General features: G+C 45.8%; 1 protein-coding gene and 1 non-coding gene across 5 annotated transcripts in view; both read right to left on the bottom strand.

The window, feature by feature from the left end:
- The window catches only part of GNG12 (G protein subunit gamma 12), a 136559-nt gene that overhangs the window by 4250 nt on the left and 113015 nt on the right, over positions 1-19294 (bottom strand). For all 4 annotated transcript variants that reach the window (XM_061121646.1, XM_061121645.1, XM_061121647.1 and 1 more), the window contains one exon: positions 1794-1906. In XM_061121646.1, the coding sequence (XP_060977629.1) occupies positions 1794-1886 (93 nt within the window). In that variant the 5' untranslated portion in view covers positions 1887-1906. The remainder of the gene's footprint in view (positions 1-1793; positions 1907-19294) is intronic.
- On the bottom strand, positions 14816-14922 carry LOC133041773 (U6 spliceosomal RNA). Its single transcript, XR_009689346.1, has one exon. It is a non-coding gene; the product is annotated as a U6 spliceosomal RNA (small nuclear RNA).

Genomic DNA, 19294 nt, shown 5'->3' with positions numbered 1-19294 from the left:
AATATATAAGCTTATAACTAAGTCACTTTGCTATACAGCAGAGATTGGTACAACAATGTAAATCAACTGTTTAGATAAAAAAATTTTTTTTAAAAAGGAGAATATTTACAAACTCAAAAGGTATCTGCATGCTAACCCATTGGGTGGAAAACTGTTGGAGAACAGAATAACCAGAGTCTTGAAGTATCACTCCCAGGTTACCTGTTACATAGAAAGGGCAAAGGTACTTCCAAATGCAGAAATCTGGCAGATAAGGCCTTCCTCAACCAAGTGATCAAACTGACGTCAGCTGTCTCTTGGGCTGAGTAGAGAAGAAATGCCACCAGCCAGCCAGTATTCCTGCCAAAAGCTTTAGCCCGAATTTGATCATCAGCAAACAATTTCATTTGCAGTGAGGCCCATTCTGCAAAGTGAGGGGCCTGGAATCTTCAAAACCAGACTGGGTGTTAGATATCAGCAGTGTAGTAACTGTACTGTAGTTATGTAAAGGAACATGCTCTTGTACTTAGGAGGCAAATGGTAAAGTATTAGGGGTGAAGAGTCATGATGTCTGCAAATGACTTTCAAGAAATTTCAGGAAAAATTACATCAGTTTTGTATGTGTGCAGAGACAGAAAACAAATATGGTAAAATGCTCATTGGTGAATCTTGGTAAAGAGTATATGGGTGTCTATTGTTAAAACTCTTCTGTAGGTTTAAAATTTCTCAAAATAAAAAGTTGGGAGGAGGGGAAAAAGAAAAGCGTCTGATTCAAAGAAAGGCTGTATCTTAGCTTCTACCCAATTAAAAAAAATAATTATAATGCAGAGGAGAACAGAGTTAAAGCACTGAAATAAGGGCTCAGAGCCAAATCTCAGGAAGAACAGAGCCAAATTCTGGTAGGGTGTCAAGATTTACCATTAAAGATTGGGGAAATAAAAAGAGGGACAAAACCAGCATGTAAAGATGTAGCACCTTACTTTGGCATGAGTTAGAAATGGAAATATCACACCTTCTTCAGAGGTCTGGGTAGGGGACCCGTTATAATCATCAGACCAGTGTCCTCAGGCCAGGGACACAGGCCAGCTGAGCCCTGGCAAATACAGGATAGGCAGCCTCCTGTTTTGAAGACAGGTGACTGTCTCCAGGCCCAGAGGAATTTATCAGGTGACTGCTTCAGTATCTAGGAAACAGCATTACTCACAACATTCCCAAGGCACTCACTGCTTAGCCCTCTCTGGGGATTTTTGGGGAAATGACTTCTAAGTCAAGTGACCCATCAGATGCCTTCTGGTTTCCTCCAGGTCTCAACTAAGGCTGGCACTATTGGCTCTGGATGCAGACTGTGGTCATCAAAGCTCACACACACTGAAAAAGTGCCTTCTCCTCAAAAGGACACCAGACCATTGACTAGTTATGCAAGGCTCCCTCGGCTGCAGTGATAACTCCAGAACACTTCATACATTCCAGAGGGCTGACGAGGGTGTTTATATAAATCCACCTGGAACCCCTGTCCCCAGGAAAAACACAGCGCCAGAAGGCTCGGCCACATGTGCCCAGGGAAGGCAAGTCCTCATGAAATCCTGTCACGGGTTTTAGGTTTTCTGTCCAAACAGACAGGCTCACTTCAGACACATTGGCTTGCCCATGCTATGTAGAAAAGAAAGTTAAGACTCGGAAACTCTCAGCTTGCTCAGAGAAAATCATGGCACCTGGCTGAATTATATGGCATTATCTTCTCAGAAATACGGCCTGGCCTCAGGAGAGCAGAGGGAGATGGTGAGGAACACATCTGACCTATTCAAGGCTCTTACCTTTATTCTTTCGATGGAGGCTTCCATTCTCAGCTGCTGCACAGTCCTCCGTGCCTGGGCGATGTTGTTGGTACTGGCTGTCTTGCTCGACATCTTCAGTTAATGGTTTTCACCTGAAATTTAAGAGAACATTTTTTAAAAGGTGAAGAGTAGTCATCTTTAAGTTGTTTAGACATTTGTAATGCTTTGTGTTACTCAAGGGGAAAAGGATGCATTTCCGGTCACCACAGCTTCTTGGAGGCAGTCACCACAAAGTCCCTCGGAAGTGGGAGTGGTGGCCTCAGTGTTTAAGCTGGTAATACTCTTGAGCACCTTCGTGAATCTTTCCTCTGCAGAAACCCAGTATGTGGTATGCTTAGTCGCTCAGTCGTGTCTGACTCTTGGTGACTCCATGGACTGTAGCTCGCCAAGCTCCTCTGTCCATGGAATTTTCAAGGCAAGAATACTGGAGTGGGTTACCACTTCCTTCTCCAGAGGATCTTCCCGACCCAGGGATCTAACCTGCGTCTCCTGTGTGTGTCTCCTGCATTGGCAGGCGGTTCTTTACTGCTGTGCCCAAAATCCAGTACTAGTAGTCTAATCCTTGTGCCCTATAAAATAGGGCACCATAAAATAGCCTTTCTTAGGATTTTCTAAGGGGAAACACACAAAAACATCCATGGTAATTTCAAGGCCTCCAGCACACATGGGCCATGTCCCGTGTGCAGGGTAACGTAATTACTGCCATGTACCTTAATAGAAGGTTTAGATTTCATTTCGTTTTGGCTCTCTGACCCAACTATTACACTGATGCGAGTCCTGGCAACAGAAAAATGGCAAATGAGAGTGTTTCTGGAAAACTCTACACAAAGGGTGCATTTTTAGGAGATATCAAGATTTGCAATCGTTTGGAGAATGTTAGGCAGATAAGGAAGCCCTTATTCGGGAAAAAAGTAGGAACATTTCAGCTGAAAGACTCTCAATGATAGACCTAAAAGTCAAATGGGATACAGCCTCAAGCCTGAAATATTTAATGGAACTTCATCAGTCCCCTCCCCTGCTGCCCTCTCCCCCTGACTTTGATCTCTCTGGCTTCATCCTGGTGGCCAGGGCACTGGCTAACCCCACACTTCCACTGCACGTTCGTGGGCTGACTCTCCTCTCGGGTCTGAGCCCGTGGCTTTCAGGCTGCCCTCGGTCTGTCTCCCCAGCCAGCTGGTGCAAAGCAGAGGAAACTTCTGGACCTTGAGCTTCGACCTGTTTAGTTGTCCCACGGCAGAGTCCAACGGGAAGGCAGGCTAGGGAAAGGCACTGCCCCGTGCCCCTGCCATATATGGCCAGGACCTCTCTCGGTGCGGTGGCACCGGAAGAGATCGCAGAGCTGGCAGGTCTGGCAGCAGTGTGGCAGTTTTATGACTCAGAGCAGGTGGACAGTAGGTGTGTCTCCCCATGCTATGCACGGGGCTCAGCAAAGTCTGGCGCCGGCAGCAAACCCAGGCTGACTCAGCCTTCTGGAGGGGCTGCAATTCACACAGTGTATCTGCTATAAAGGCTCACACCACACAAGGCTCCAGAAAACAAACACCCGCAGCTCCGGCGGCACCCACCGGAGATGGACTGCACTCAGAATGTTCCGGGTGGTCAAGTTCAAGGACTTGGGTAGGGCTTGCACCCTCTGAGGTCAGAGGCAGCTTTGGGTCAAATGCCCAAATACCACTGTGCTTTTAACTGCCTGCAGAACTTTGAAATCCTAATTAGCAAGCTTCATGCCCCTGGTTTGGACTCTGCCTTCCAGTTACTAGCTGGGTGAAACTAGGCAGGTTACTTAACTTCTCTGAGCTTGTGTTTTCTCATTTGTAATATAGGGATACTGTGACTTTTGAGGATTCAATTCACTGGTGCACATGTAGTTTTTAGCAAAGGACCAAAGCACTCCACACACACTGTATTTATCCTTGGGGGTCCCACCCAGCAGAAGTAATGGGAATCCCCTGTGTACCTATCTGCCTCCCCCCTGGCCAATAGGCCTCTAGGATTTTGAATGACCATTCTGGGTGGGCATTGGCCCTAAGCAGTTCTGTGGCACTCTGGTGTCATGGCAGAATGGAATGGCTGGAGACAGCCATCTGAGGATTCCCTCAGAGTAAGGGAGCCTAAGCCACACAGGAAATTGGGAGAGCCGTCATGTGACAGGACATGGTGGCCTTGCCTTGGGCGACTGGGTTACAACACATTTCCAGACGAGCTGCCTCTTCCTCCGATTCCTCAGTCATCCTGCCACACCCAACGGAGAGGCCAAGGGTCTCCTGGTGACTCTGCTCATACCCAGCAGCCTGGCCCAGCCCCTTCCATGCTCCCAGCAAGCACTTGTTAATAGAGCCTTTGAAATGGGTCTAAGGCAGCAGGCAGCCCCTCTGTGAACAGTCTGAGTGCTCAGATTCAAAACCACACTGGTTTTGTTCCCTGGAGCACGTTAAGCGGGGCTCCCCTGCCAGCTGGCACCGGTTCGGAGGATTGGCCCCCAGCCTCCAGAATGCAAATACGACACCCTTTCTGAGCCGTCTGTGGTTTCCAGGCTGCACCCTCAGGACTTTCTTAATGTTCCCTTCACAGGAAAATAACACCAAGCATTCTCTTCTTTGTCTCAACCTCCAGGGCATAGAGTTTCCAAGGCCTGAGCAAGTTTTCCTGTAACTGTGGAACATTTCACACACATATCAGGACTGGGTCAGCCGTGGCTCCCACCCACGTGGCCATGAGCAAATCGTCCACAGTCAGGCTTTATTTATAAAATGCTTGGGTAGGTCCTCCTAAAATTGGTGAGAAACTTTGCATCTGGTACGCAGAGGGCTTAACTTCCTGACTGTATTACAGTCAGGATGAAAAAGAGCCAGCGGTTCACAGTTCGTGCTTGCCAGCTTGGGGCCCTGACAGCCCTCCCCACTTCTGACCTCTGTGTTCTCACTGGCTCCTTCACAGAGAGCCTTCCCTCAGAGGGCTGCCTGTTCCCTTCTATTGCAGACCCCTCTAGAAAAAGTTGTTCACTGGGCCACTGGAAAAGTACATCATTTCTTTCTTTTTTTTTTTAAGTACATCATTTCTTATGATAACATGCTTCCAATGGAGAAGTCAAATCAAAATTATATTGTTTTAACCCAAGGAGCCTCTTCAAGGAACTCGGGTGGCTGAGCTGCCTCACGTGTCTGAGAGCAAGGTCATGGGCTGCTTGACGTCGGGCTGGTGGGCGGTGTTTACAGGAACGGGAGGTCTCCTGAGGACTTCCTCCCCTCTTGCAGCTGCTCTGCATCGCCTCAACAGCTGGGCTGGGGCAGAACCAGACGGAGAGACTGGGACACAAACATCTCTGAGTGTCTCTGCACCCTCAGAGGGTTTCTTTGGTCTTCCCTCAACAGCATGGATGTCTGGCTGTTTGTTTGTGCTACTACTTGGGTTAAAAAAACTTGCTTTATTCTTATTCCAAGAATAGCTTCCAAGACAAACACCACCTGATATTCGTATGGAACCTCAGAGCATAAATGTACTTTCATCTACATTCATCCGTGAAGCCTCACTCTCAGTCTGAAAGGTGTGTTACTTTTTCATCCTTGTTTTATAGATGAGGCAACTACAATTAGGAAAACGTGCTCCCAGTTCATCCAGCTCAGAGCCTTGAACCAGCTCGTAAGCTTCTGTATCCTGGAAGTCACACTTGCTACTGTATCATGAAAGGATGCAATTCCAATTAATTAGATTCGCAAACACTCAGGGCATCACTGAACAGTCCATGATGTGGTTCCAATCAAGGGTGACCTTGACACCCCATGACCGGGAGTTGTGGCCTTGCTGATGGCTTCACATTTGTACAAAACTCTTTCTGGTGCAGAAGGCATCTGTTTGTCTGTCTTGTGCTCTGGTAGACAGGTCTCCCCTGTCATATCCACAAGCAAAGCGAGAATGTTCTTGCTACGGCCACTAGGCAAGGACTGAGGTTAGCATGTGAACATCGTGAGTCCCCAGGGGTCCATCCAACCAGAGGGGCCCAGGCCTGCGCCTGCCCTGTGTAGGACCACAGGTCTGACAAAACCCTGGCTCTTGCTTCTGCAGCCTGGTTTTCAGTTTGACATGTGGCTGAGAGATTTGAATAAACACAGCATTAGTAGCAAAGTACAGTTAGCTATTCAAATGCTCTGCATTGGCTCAAATGCTATTATTCATCTGAATTCTCAGCTTCCGAGAAATTCCTAGGAACAAGATGTCACATTAGGGAAATGTGGGCATTTTAATCTTTGTCTAGAGGGGCCTGAAGCAGGGAGAGAAGGGTGGGGATGGCAAGTGTGACATAGAGCACACTCTGGCAGGAAGGCACCAGGAAGCCCCAGAATCTGAATCACAAGTCATCAAGGCCTGGACAGTAATTGAATCACTGGAGTGAAGCCAACATTCTAAGCAAACACACCCCTTGTGGCTGTAATAAAAGAGCAGGCTGCAAAAAAAAAAAAAAAAAAAAGAGAGAGAGAGAGAGAAAATAGGTTTCCACTTAGCCTCTTATCCCTCCTTCAACTATTAATATCAATGTCTTACCCCAGGTTTCTTCCTGCACCTCATCTGCTAAAGGGTGACAGCAATCTATCTCACAGGCTTGCTGGGATGACACGCAGGGGCACCTACCAGTAACGCACCTGGTACCATGGGTGTTTAAGTGTCAAGGGGGCGGAGAGATGAGGAAGGCCTGCAAGGAACAGTGGAAGACACAATTTGGGATGGAGAAGAGATAACAAAGTGAGAGTGAGAGTCCTTGCTTTTTAAAAATTTTGTTTGTTTGCAGTGCACGGCATGTGGGATCTTAGTTCTTTGACCAGGGATTAAACCCGCGCCCTCTGCATTGGAAGTGCAGCAGAGTCTTAACCACTGGAGGACCGCTGGGGAAGTCCTGATATTCCTTTCCAAGAGAAGTATATATGTAGGCTCAGAATTAGCAGAGTGAAAAAGAAAGAGGACAGTTCTCTCTCAAGCTGGATAACAAGACAAAAACCATGCATCCAATGGGAAACAAAGGTAAAAACTCAGCAATCAGGCGGTAACATCTACTGACAGGGCCTTTGAAGGAATGCAGAGAGCGGACAGTCAAGCCCCTAAGAACTGGTTTTCTATTCTCATAAACACTTATTATTTTCTATCAGAGCCTACAGGCTGAATCCAGACTGCAGATGTGTTTGGTTGGGCCCCACACAGGGTTAACCCGTGTGTGTGTGTGTGTGTGTGTGTGTGTGTGTGAAACAGAAACATAAAGAAACAATGTGTGTATGTGTTTTAACTGTCAACATTTGAAAAATAAAGAGATTTCATTTCAAAAAGAAAAATCTCTAGTAAAGTCAGAAAATCTTTTAACAGTGGGCTAAATCTTAGTAGGCACCCGCGTGCCGGACCCTCCGTTTTAGCTCACAGCCCAGCCTTTACACTCTGCCTTGGATGCTCAGCTCCGAGTGTATGCTCGAGGATTAGGCTAGGGGACTTGGGTTCACTTCTGCCCCCGATCCTTCCTACCTTTAGTGCCCTATGTGACACTTGTACCCTATCTAAACCTCAACTTTCTCATGGGAAAAATGGGGATAATAATACTTCTCTGTCTCAAAGGCATCAGATAAGCATGTGAGTCTAGTAAATATAGAGCAGCTAGTACCTGCATCCTCTGATTGCAGCCCAAGGGTAGTGCTTTGAGCACCCATAGGCTCATGTTCCCTCTCTTCCGGCTGAGCCCTGCTACTGCAGTGTCATCAGCTGAACTGCCTCCCCGCAAGATTCATAGGTTGAAGTCTTAACTCCCCCAGAATTCAGAATGTGACTGTATCTAGAGATAGGGTCCTTAAAGAGGTAACTAAGTTAAAATGAGCTTATTAGAGTGGGGTCCTCCTAGAAAGCGGGAATTTGGCCACAGTGGGGGACAGAAGAATGACCATGTGAAGACACAGGGAGAAGGTGGGCACCTACAAGCCAAAGAGAAAGGTCTTAAGAAACCAACCCTCCCCAACACTTTAACTGCAAACTTCTAGCCTACAGAATTGTAGGAAATTAAATTTCTGTTCTTTAAGCCCCTCAGCCTGTGGCACTTTGTGTTAGCAGCCCAAGCAAACGAATATACCCAGGTGCTCTTGCAGCTAGGGTCTGGATGATGCAGGCTTTGCTGATCTCATGCATTCGAGAGGGATCTGGAAGGTGGAAGTGAGAAGGCCACTCTCTTGCTGCTCGGCTTATTTCTGATGGCGAATCAGGTGGTAGGCAACCTGCTCTTGGCAGAGGTTCTTGGCACCCCAGTGTGCAGTCACTTGTAGCATGGTGCTAAGAAGCTGTGGGCTGCAGCAGCCTGCTAATTATGCTGCAGGGCCCCTGGGCGCCGGTTCTGTGGTGGTATCTAGAAGTTGTTTGGGGGGCTCCACTGAGAGCCTGTGTCTCCATTCCTTCCATTGACTACACAAGCACACAATCCCCTATATTAAAGCTCATTCTGCTAACACCCCCAAGAGTGCTTTTGGTTTGCTGGACCTAAACCCCAACTGATTCACAACTGTTAATCTATTGTTTTGTAATCTGTAAATAGCTTACAAAGACTAGCTATGATTTCTACTTTCATACTATCGTTGCTGAACACACCAAATTCTTTTCGACTTGAAAAGGAAAGCTAAGGCAGAATTCTTCTTCTTCCCGAACAGAGCTCGCAGGCAAGAAGGCCATGGGTAGTTGAACCTGTGACCAGCTGCCTGCATGTCCTGCCCTGCTCCTGTTCAGTTTTGAGAACAAAGGGCGCAAAGAACAAGTTATTGGCCTATGGGGATGGAAAGTAAGACAAAGATGAAGAAGGCCTGCATGGAACAGTGGAAGACATGCTTTGGGATAGAGAAGAGATAACAAAGTCATGGTGATATTCCTTTCTATTTTTTTGGCTGCACTGTGGGGAATGTGGGGTCTTAGTTCCCTGACCAGGGATTGAACCTGCGACCTATGCATTGGAAGTGTGGCAGAGTCTTAACCCCTGGACTGCCAGGGAAGTCCCGATATTCCTTTCTAAGAGAAGTATATGTAGGTTCAGAATAAGCAGAGTGAAAAAGAAAGAGAACAGTCTCTCTCAAGACCTCAACAGAGCCCTTCCTCTAAAAGCAGATGTTTCTATACTTGTTAACCCTTTGAGGTCCTTGTCTGGTATCTTTGATTAGTTGATTTGACCTGCCATCCAGGGCATCTGTGCTTGAATAATGATGATGTTACTGTCATCTTGATAAAACTCAAAAAACTACTACTACTTGTTGAGTACTGAAATCTGTGCCAGGTAAGTAAAATCCAAGAATCATTTCATTTAATCCTCTCAGAGATAAATTCTCTTACCATTTCTGTTTTGTAGATGAAGCACAGAGATGAAAAAAGCCCTGCCAAAGATCACACTGAATTACGTAGCAGAGCTGGGACTCAAGGCCACCTGCCTTGCAAGGTCATCCTCTCCATTGCCGCCCTATACTGCATGCCTCTGAACATTGAAAGACACAGGAAGGAGTTGAGAGAAAGCAAGGCCAAGCGTCAGCCCGAAGCACTGGGCAAGGAAGACAAGGCCTCCCTTTCAGGACCTGTTGCCCCTTCAGTTAGGTGGTCTCCACAGCAGTGACGGTAGAAGTGGGAAGTTCAATGGCCTTGAGAGAAGATCAAGGCAAAGAAGAACTGGGTGCACTTATTTTAAGAGAAGGACTGCCCCAGATTTCAGGTAGGACTATTGCTAAAGACACAGGACGGTTCCCATCCTCCTCCTGTGTCCCAGTGAAGCTGGCAGGAAGCCATGCGCCAATGAGCCAGTCCCGGGTAATAAATCAGAGGAGAGAGCTGCAGAGCTTGAGCAGCTGGTTCCTACCTTCACTGTGGATCCAGAACACCTGGGGGCACTTGCTAAAAAAATCCAATTCAGTGTATCAGAGGTAGGACCCAAGAATCTGTGTTTATAGGCTTCCTAGAGGACTCTGATATAGGCCCTCCTGAGAAACACCATTGATGATTATCAGAGTCCTACCTCTGGGTTCTACCCACATTTATTTTTGCCTGAGTCTTCGAACAGGTCAGCTTAAAAGAATGCCACTTCCTACCTATACTTAACTTTTCAAAGGTCTGAACAAGTCCTGGAATATTCTAACTCCTTCTCATGACCTTAACCTACAGGATTAACCCTCCCTCAGTTTGAAATAGTTCTTAGTACTTAATATCCTTCTTTGTAACTCAAGTCTAAATTTGTTTTCCTAACAACTACTTCCTTCTGGAAAGTGTCTCGTCCCTGGCATCCGGGATGCTAGGCTGTCCTGTTCTTGCCTGTCCAGGGCTATTCCTTTCTGCAGCTCTTGTTCCTTCTTCTGACTTTGGTTTTCTCAGGGGCTCAGTCCTGGAGGGCTGCAGAAAGAGCCTTTATAGTCAGATAAATTCAAATCCTGTCTCCCCATGGACTACTACCCAGAACTGCTTTACTTCTCTGGCCTTCAGTTCCCTCATCTGTAAAATGGGAAGGGATAATAATAGTACCTACCAAACAGGGTTGGACCAGGAGAAAATGAGAGAACACATGTAAATTCCTCAGCACCCGCCTGACCCACACTGGTCCGCAGTGACACAGACGCTTGACCGTCAAGGACTTTAGCTAAGACCAACACGCTTCCCATGCATATAACCCTGACCTTTTACCTTAATTCCAATGTCTAATTAAAAGCCTATTTTGATTTACACTCGAATGCTGCACAGTTGCTTCAAACACAACACATCTAAAATCCACTACAACATTGCCACCTGCCCCAGCCTTTCTCATGTCCCTTTCTCAGCACCACTATTGTTCTGGCCACAAGACATCTTTCCAATTCCTAAAACCGACCCTTGTCTGACAGAAATGTGAGCCACATGTGACGTTAAATTTTCTAGTAGCCACATGAAAAAAAAAAAAGAAGAAAGTGAAATTAATGTATTTTAGCTCAATATGACCAAAATTAAAATGTAAATTAACATTAAAAAACTCAGCTATTTTACTCTTTTTGGTACTAGATCTTTGAAACTCAGTGTGCATTTTGCACTTACAGCACATGTTCATTTGAGCCCCACTTTAGGTGCTCACCAGTCACAGTGGCGGCCTAACTGGACAGTGCAAAGTTAGACCCTTTTACAGGGCTTCCCTGCCGGTTCAGATGGTAATCTGCTTGCAATGCAGGAGACCTGGGTTTGATCACTGCAAATTTAGATCCTGGCACTTTCCAAATTCTCTTGATTCGTACTTTGCAAATCTTGCATTTAAACTTTTCCCCATTTTCCAGTTTCTATTTTACCTCAGTTTTGGCTCCCAGCACCTCAAGTTAGGACCATTGCATCAGTCTTGTAACCATTCATGTTCCTTACTTGCCTCCAATCTAATCTATCCTCACCAGGATATGCTCAGATAAAGTACCATTTTTAGCTTATGTCTCTCTGGCTCAGGAAAGTTCCAGGGACTCCCCAGTACCCCCAGGAAGAGTTCAAAGGGCTTAGCTTTGCAGTCAAGATCCTCCCCAGTATTTCTGTCCCGTAATAAAAATCCTAAGCCTAAAAGAAGCTTATTTCTGCCTAGAGCTTACTGTATGCCAGACAGCAGCCTGTAAGTCATTGACTGGCAGTACATTATCCCAGTGAATCCTCACAGATGCCCTGTGAGAAATACTATGCATTTTCATCCCCGTTTTATAAATGAAGAAGCTGGGGCACAGAGAGGTGATAAGTGCCTAGTGCCACACAGCTAGCAAGCTGCCTGGCTGGGATTTGAGCTCAGGCAATGTGACTCCAGAGCCCCAGCTAGGGCCTCTCCTGCTGTAGCCTCAGGGGTCTGTCACCCCAGCCCTGGCTTTGTGGGCTGTGTTTTCAAGCCCCATCTGGAAATCTCCACCCAAGTTTTCTGCCTGCTTCTCTTGGCCAATTTATTTTATCTTTTAAAAACATTTATTTATTTTATTTGGCTCTGCCGGGTCTTAGTTGTGACATGTGGAATCTCTGTTGGGTCATGCAGGGTCTTTCACTGCAGTGAAGGGGCTTTTCTAGCTGTTGCGCACGGGCTTAGTTGTTCCACCGCGTGTGGGATCTTAGTTCCCCGACCAGGGATTGAACAAGCATTCCCCTGCATTGCAAGGTGGATTCTTAACCACTGGACCACCAGGGAAGTCTGTTGGCCAATTTAAATCCTCTCTTCTTTTAGGCTACTTCACATTTCTCTCTCTTCCAGGAAGGGCTCCCTAACTATTTTTGCTTAGTGACTAATTCCGCTTATAGATTCCTGCTATTAATATATGTTTGAAGCTCAGGGGCTCAAGGACTCCTAAGGGATGGCCCATGAATGAGATGGGGAGAGAGGAAGAGTTGTGAATGAAGTCCCTAAAGCTATACACAAAATGTGGTATGTGTGCCTATGTTTTTTTTTCTGAAGTGAGGATTTATAGCTATCATCAATTGTCAAAAAGTGTCTGCAACCCCGTTGATTTCAATGCTTAACTGTATGTTATTTAATGCTTATTGGTAAGTAACTGACTTTGTGTGCGTAGAGATTATCTTCCCACCAAACTGTGGGAAGTTCAGCTCAATAATAATAATTTAGCAAATATATTTATTCATCACTTACTATGTGCCAGCTACTATATCAAGTACTCTCTACAGATAATATTTCACTTAAAACTGTCTGCAACTATAAGGTTGAATGTGTTACACTTATTGAGACTGAAGCTTAGGAAGGTTAAGTACTTTCTGATCTTCGAAGCTCAGACAGCTAGGAAGTGGTAGAAACAGCTTTGAACCCAGAACTTTTCTGCTTCAAAGCCACACCCTTCACCAGGCAGGCGAGTTCTCTGTGCCATCCTCGCTCACATTGACTGACGCAGAGAACTGGGCCTCAATAAATACCTGGGTTAGACTAAGACATGTGATGTAGCAACCAACACAACACAACACATCAGCCAGTGTGAACCTATCACCCTGGGGTGTCAGCGTACCCCACGTTTGTTTTCCTAGAGACGGGATACACCCTGCTACTCCTTCCCACGTGTACCCTGCAAAATACTGCCTGTTCCAAGCCAAAGGTTACCCACCTGCTTGGTTCCCTTCACAGCTCTGAGGAGCTGGGGTGGAGTCCCTGGGACTCCGACGTACTTGACCAGGGCCAGCCAGTTTCTGGGGCGGTGAACATTCACCTCCCGCATGGGTTGGCCACTTGAGTGGTGTCCAGATTCGGAGGGCAATGCCACTTTGCACCCTCAGGCCCTGCCCCACACAGATTTGCAGTCAGTGAAGGTGTGCTGAGGGAACGGCTCTCTGACGTGCAAAGTAGGGATGCAGGGCTCCCCATCACCCAACCCCCATATGACAGGCCAGGGTCCAGCCACGCAGAGGCACATGTTTACCATCAAGACTGAGGGTGATCTTTACAAACAAGTTTTACTCTCTACCTAGCATAGCAAGACAAGAGATGCGAAATGATGCGCTTATATCTGCATGGAGGGCTGAAGTCAGCTGGATGTCACATCTGTTTACTTATGAATGAATACATAAATGAACAAATGACTTCCATAACTAGTTAGTACTAAAGACAAAGGCTAACACTAATAGTGTGCTTTTTCTGTGCCAGGTACTGTGTTCAGGGCTTTATGTAAAGTTATTCTATTTACTCTTTACAACGTTCCTGAAAAGGAAACTACTACTTTGTCACTAGTGGTAGTATAGTGTTAGTTGCTCAGTCGTGTCTGACTCTTTGTGACTTCATGAACTGGGGCCTGCCAGGCTCCTTTGTCCATGGAATTCTCCAGGCAAGAATACTAGAGTGAGTTGCCATTCCCACTCTAGTGGGAAGATCTCCAGGGAATCTTCCTGATGGAGGGATTGAACCTGGGTCTCCCACACTATGGGCAGATTCTTAACCATCTCAGCCACCAGGCAAGCCCTATGTCACTAACTAATTTTTAAGTTTTAAAAGAATATATGTATATAGTCCAGATTTTAAACAGTCCAAAAGAGCAGGCAATAAAAACTAGCTGTCCTCCTACTCTAGATTTCACAAGGCAATCACTGTTACTAGTTTCTTGGGTTTTCTTCTGAAGACATTACATGCACATACAAATGTGATTACTCATATATCTGTTTCAAAATATACAAATGGGATTATGTCATATGCATTGCTCTATACCCTGTCTTTATTTTAATATACTTGGGGGTCATGGTGAAGGTGGTGTTATTAACTCATTTTTCAGATGAGGAAACTGAGGCTTATAGGGCTGAAATCAGCCCTGCTGCTCACAGCCATCACGGCACACACTGCACCTCCCTGCAGGCCCTATACGAGGAGCTCCCTGGGGCTGGAGAGAGGAAATGGGAATGATCAGAGAAGCTGATCAGAAGGCTGAATGCCTGCCTTCCAAGGGCTCACTGCTTTGGGGAGCAAAGGATGCTATCTGAAGTGAGGAAGCCCCCTGAGCAGTGCTTCTCCACCTCTGAGTCAGCAAGTCTGGGCTGAGGGGTTGAGAATTTGCATTTGTGAGAAATTCCCTGAAGGGCTGATGTTGCTGGTGTGGTGTGGTGACCACTCGTGGAGAAGCACTAATCTACGGGCTCCTCGCTGGAGTCGCCCCTACTCTCAGGCTCCTTCCCTTCACAGATGCTGAGTACCTGGGGGTACAATGAAATGGGCTCTTTGCTATGTTCTTCTGTCATCTGGAAATCATTCATTTGCTCCCAAAGACACAGGCACTTCACCTTGAGGAAGTTATTCCTAGCAAGGGACACAGGACCAATCTAAGGAAGGAGGCAGAACATTCCAGATGGCCATTCATCTCTTACCTGTGGCTATGGGGTTGATGGCCTTTTCCTTTTTTGTTTTTCTAATTATGAAAGCATGATAACACATTTACAGGAGACTTGGAAAATACAGAACCAAGTTATATATAGTTCTGCTCTATATTACAATTATTTTTAAATAGATGAGATTTTCAGTTGAAGTTTCAATATCAAACTCTCAAAAATTAATTAAAAATAGGGAACGCTTCACAAATTTGCATGTCATCCTTGCACGGGGGCCATGCTAATCATCTCTGTATCTTTCCAATTTTAGTATATGTGCTGCTAAAGCAAGCACAGTTGATGGCCCTTTTATCCCCAAACCCAGACAACTGGTGCCTTCTTCTTCATCTATGTGACTGATTGGGAGTCCTCCCCACCAGCCTTCCTGGGGGATCTGCCTTGCACCCTCTCTAGCTCCCCAAGCTAAGCAGGGCTGGACATTGTCTATAATATAAAGACATATTACCCGGTATGTTGTCCACAACATAGCCATTCTACCCTTGTTCTTAGTGAGCTGACAAAGCAGCAGAACAGAGATATTTAGGATTCTGGTCATAAAGGCCTAGCATCTGATTGACTTTAAACAGAAGGGCATGTTTTCTACTACTGCTAAGCAGAGAGGAGTTCACCTACTTGCCCCGGGTGAATTAAAACAAACAACCAAGCAACCAAACACCTAACGGGAGAGTTGAAAGTGAGGCAGCAGGCAAATACTGTTCCCCACTTAGGTTAAGCAATTTAGTCATTCTGCTTTGAACGGCACGGCAGCTTGAATAAATGAATGGCACAGCAGCTTGAATGCACAGGGCACCGGAGTGGGTTTGAGAGAGAGAGGCTGAGAAGGGCTGAGACGAGCGGGTGCAGCTCACTGACATTTACAGCCACCAGCTGGGGCTGGGCATGGCTGACAAACAACGAATGTGGGTGTTACACTGGTGATTAAAGGGCTTGTGATTCCAACGAGATGGACTAAGTACTGAATATGAATAAGGAATATCAGTGGGCCAAAAGGCATGCCAAGTGCAAGCATTAGGAGCTTAGAGAAGACACAGTTAGTGAGGGATTGAGCAAGTAGACATGCACGCAGGACACAAGTCTTAAATGGACCAATCCCCTAAGGGATTGGACGGGTGGTGGTGAAGGAGTGGGGAGACTCTCTGAATGGTCACTGAGGGGGGCAGTGGAGTGAATAAAGGCTGACTCTGTTACGTGAAAACAGGAGCCACCAAAGGTTACTAAGTGGAATGACAAGCATGGGGAGTGTTATCAGAAAAACAATCGAACAACCTTATGCAGGATGGAAGAGAAGTGGGGAACTGTGAGGGACAAGTAGAACATTTCCGTGGAAGGTCTAGGGGGCAGGCAATTTGTTATAGATCATATGTTTGATCAGATGGAACTGGGTTCAAATCTGCACTCCATGTGTACACAGAATGAACCACTTAGCCTCACTGAACCTCGAGGTGCTCTATCTATAAAATCGGGTAACAAGAATGCCTACCTCACAGGACCATAATGATTAAATTACAGAAAAGAACCTGGCACGTGGAAACCACCCGGTGTTATCTGTCAGCATCATTATTGCTCTTAGGAGTTAGAACATAAGATTTCAAACAGATGGAGGCAATTGGAATGCAAAGAAAAAGCTGGATACAAGAGGTAAGAAATGTGAGAATGAACAAGACTTCTCTCTTTGGGCTGAATGGGGATCAGCAGCCCGGAGGTGGCGGCTGAGTGCGGGACTCTGGAGGGAGGGCGTGGAGAGAAGAGCAGGGCGCACCCCTGGGCCTTCCCCGTGTGGGCAGGGACCAGAAAGGCAGCTTTAAAGGAGCAGAGAAGGGGCAGGGTGACACCATCACAAAAGCCAGGGGAGGAGAGGCAGGAAGGACAAGTTAATGCTGTGTAAATATGTTTAGTTAGTTAGTCACAAATATGTTTAGTTAAAATACATTATATCCAGAAAACACACTGGAAAAGAATATTCCACAATGTAGCTATCACTAGGTGGTAAGGATTTTAGGGGATTTTTAGTGTTTTGATGCAGTCCTGCAGTGTGCACATTTTTATTCATTTATTTTGCTCTTAATAGCTAATACTTGTACGCTCTTACACTTGCCAAGCATTGTTCTATGAGCTTTACAGATATTAACTTACTTCATCCTTAAAACGACGCTATGAGGTTCTCACTATTGTTTTCCCTAGTTTAGGATTAAAGGAACTGAGGGAGGCAGATGCTTAGAACACAGACAGCCAAGGTCAGAACGAAGGTAAGTGGAGGCGCCAGCATTGTGACCCGGCAGCCTGGCTCCAGAGGCTGTGCGCTGAACCACGTGTGATGCTTTTATGATTAAAAAAAAAAAAGTCCCAGTAATAGTTATTCACACAGCCAAGAGGAGGGGCAGTTATTAGTCACTTCACAGGGGTGAAGAAAGGAGCGAGCAAGCCTAGCTCATGGAACCTGGTGACTGGGGGCCCCTGAGTGAGTGGTTTTGCACAGGAGGTGGAAGGACAGGGGAGACCCATTAATTCAGAAACATGGGTGGTGAGCATGGGGCTTCCCCAGTGGCTCAGCGGTAAAGAATCTGCCTGTGATGCAGAAGATGTAGGAGATACGGGTTCATTCCCTGGGTTGGGAAGATCCCCTGGAGGAGGGCATGGCAACCCACTCCAGTGTTCTTGTCTGGAGAATCCCGTGGACAGAGGAGCCTGGCAGGCTACAGTCCACAGGGTCACAAAGAGTTGGACATGACTGAAGCGACTGAGCACACAGGCATATGGGTGAAGAGCATAGGGGAATATTTCGAAAAATGTGGCTGAAAGTCTTCTAATTGGCAATGAAAATGGGAATCCAACTACTGGTGCAGCAACAACATGGCTGAATCTCTCAGACATCACCCTGACTGAAGGGAGCCCATCACAGAAGAGCACCTACTAGTTACATTTACATGCAATTCAAGGAAAAATTAACCTGTGGTGACAAACCAGAAGGGTGGGGAGACTGGGTGAGGAGGCAGATGAAGCAAGGCTGGCCAATAATGTGTTGCTCATTGTTGAAGCTGGGTGGCAGGTACACGGAATGCACCCTACTTTTGTGTATGTTTGAAAATTTCCAGGGTAAAAAGTTAAAAGTAAGGTTCTATGATCCAAAACACTTCATAGCCTGGAACACAGTAATTACCAACACTGTAAGATGAGCTCTGTCATTAAAGTGTGGGAGATACGTTAATTATTATCTACCGTTTCCTCTTCCAGATCACCATCTAGCAAGGATGTCCAATGTCCACAGTGCAGAGGAAGTAATTGCCTTTTGAGGAGGCGCAGATGGGATTAAGACAGCCATGATCTGGGCCCTTTGCCCGCTGTATACAGCGTTCAGGCCCCAGGTCACAGATGCCAAAGGTTAACCTGCCAGGAAGCCCCGGGCCCCTCCGTGCATTCACCAACAAAAAACAAAAGGCCCAACTCTGGTCCGGATACCCATAACGTATACATGCTACAGACTACATGATAGGATATTTAATTTTTCTTTCTTCCTTCATCTCACCTTCTCCCCTGAAACTATAGGCAGGGAACATCCCCAACCTCCAATCAAACGTGTCTGGACCTGATTACTGCTTTGGAAAAAGCAGTGTCTATCAAACTCCTGGAGTAACCAGCAAGATGAACGTTCCATGCTGGCCCTCACAGGTAAAGTACTTGTTTGTTTCAAACCTCATGGGACCTGAAAGTGTACATAGTTTCAAAGGGAAAGAACTGAAGATACAAGGGGTCCCTGAGGAAGCTTCTTATAGTTATTCTCTATGTAAAAGGATTAGAACTCTTTGAAAGCAAACCTGTTGATTCTCTCCTTTTCCAAAAAATGTTACTTGAGGGAAAACATGGACTAGGAAACCAAGTCAAGTCATTTAAGGTCCAAACCTTATTAGCAACATCAATGCAATTTAAATAAATTGGCCCCCAAAAGGCACACTTTTACTGCAGTTCAATTACTTTTGTAAAATTTCAGAATATCTCTGTTTATCTTAAGAGGTGATATAAAATTCCTTAAAAACATGAATTAATTCAAATCCATTAAACTTTTTCTTTCAATGAGATAGAGAACTTGAAAAAGAGGGCTGAATCAAGCAAAAGATAAATCGTGACAGAATGATAGTTAAAACCATTGGAAAGATGACATTTAAATACACAGCATATTACTACCAAGAGCTTGCTTGTTAAGGTTTGTTCTCTTAAAGGCAAGAATTTCACAAAACAAGATCATCAAATGGAATGCAGTGGGAAAGGATGCTGCCTGTAAACCCTGAAAAAGAATTTCTATGGCTACTTTCAGTCCCAGATTTTCCAGGCCAGAACTATTTCAAATATTCTGCTCCTCTTAGTGTGCTAGTAACTTACCAGACCACAGGTCCCAAGAGCTGGCTTTACAACTATGGTCATCATACTTCTCACAGATATTTGCATCTAATGCACCCACCAGAGGCCTTTTTTAATTCTCAATCTGACGGTTGGCCCTTGAGGCCAGCCACCCTGTATTACACAGTTCTTTACTTCTTCCATATGCTGTGCACACAAAATAAATACATACTGATTTGGTTTGTTATGAGACACATGGATGGCCTTGGCAGGAAGTGATGGCTTTGCAATTTTTTCCTCTTCATAATTCAGAA

This window comes from Dama dama, chromosome 20 (assembly GCF_033118175.1).
Source record: "Dama dama isolate Ldn47 chromosome 20, ASM3311817v1, whole genome shotgun sequence".
NCBI lineage: Eukaryota > Metazoa > Chordata > Mammalia > Artiodactyla > Cervidae > Dama > Dama dama.
This window is presented reverse-complemented; position numbering and strand designations above follow the sequence as displayed.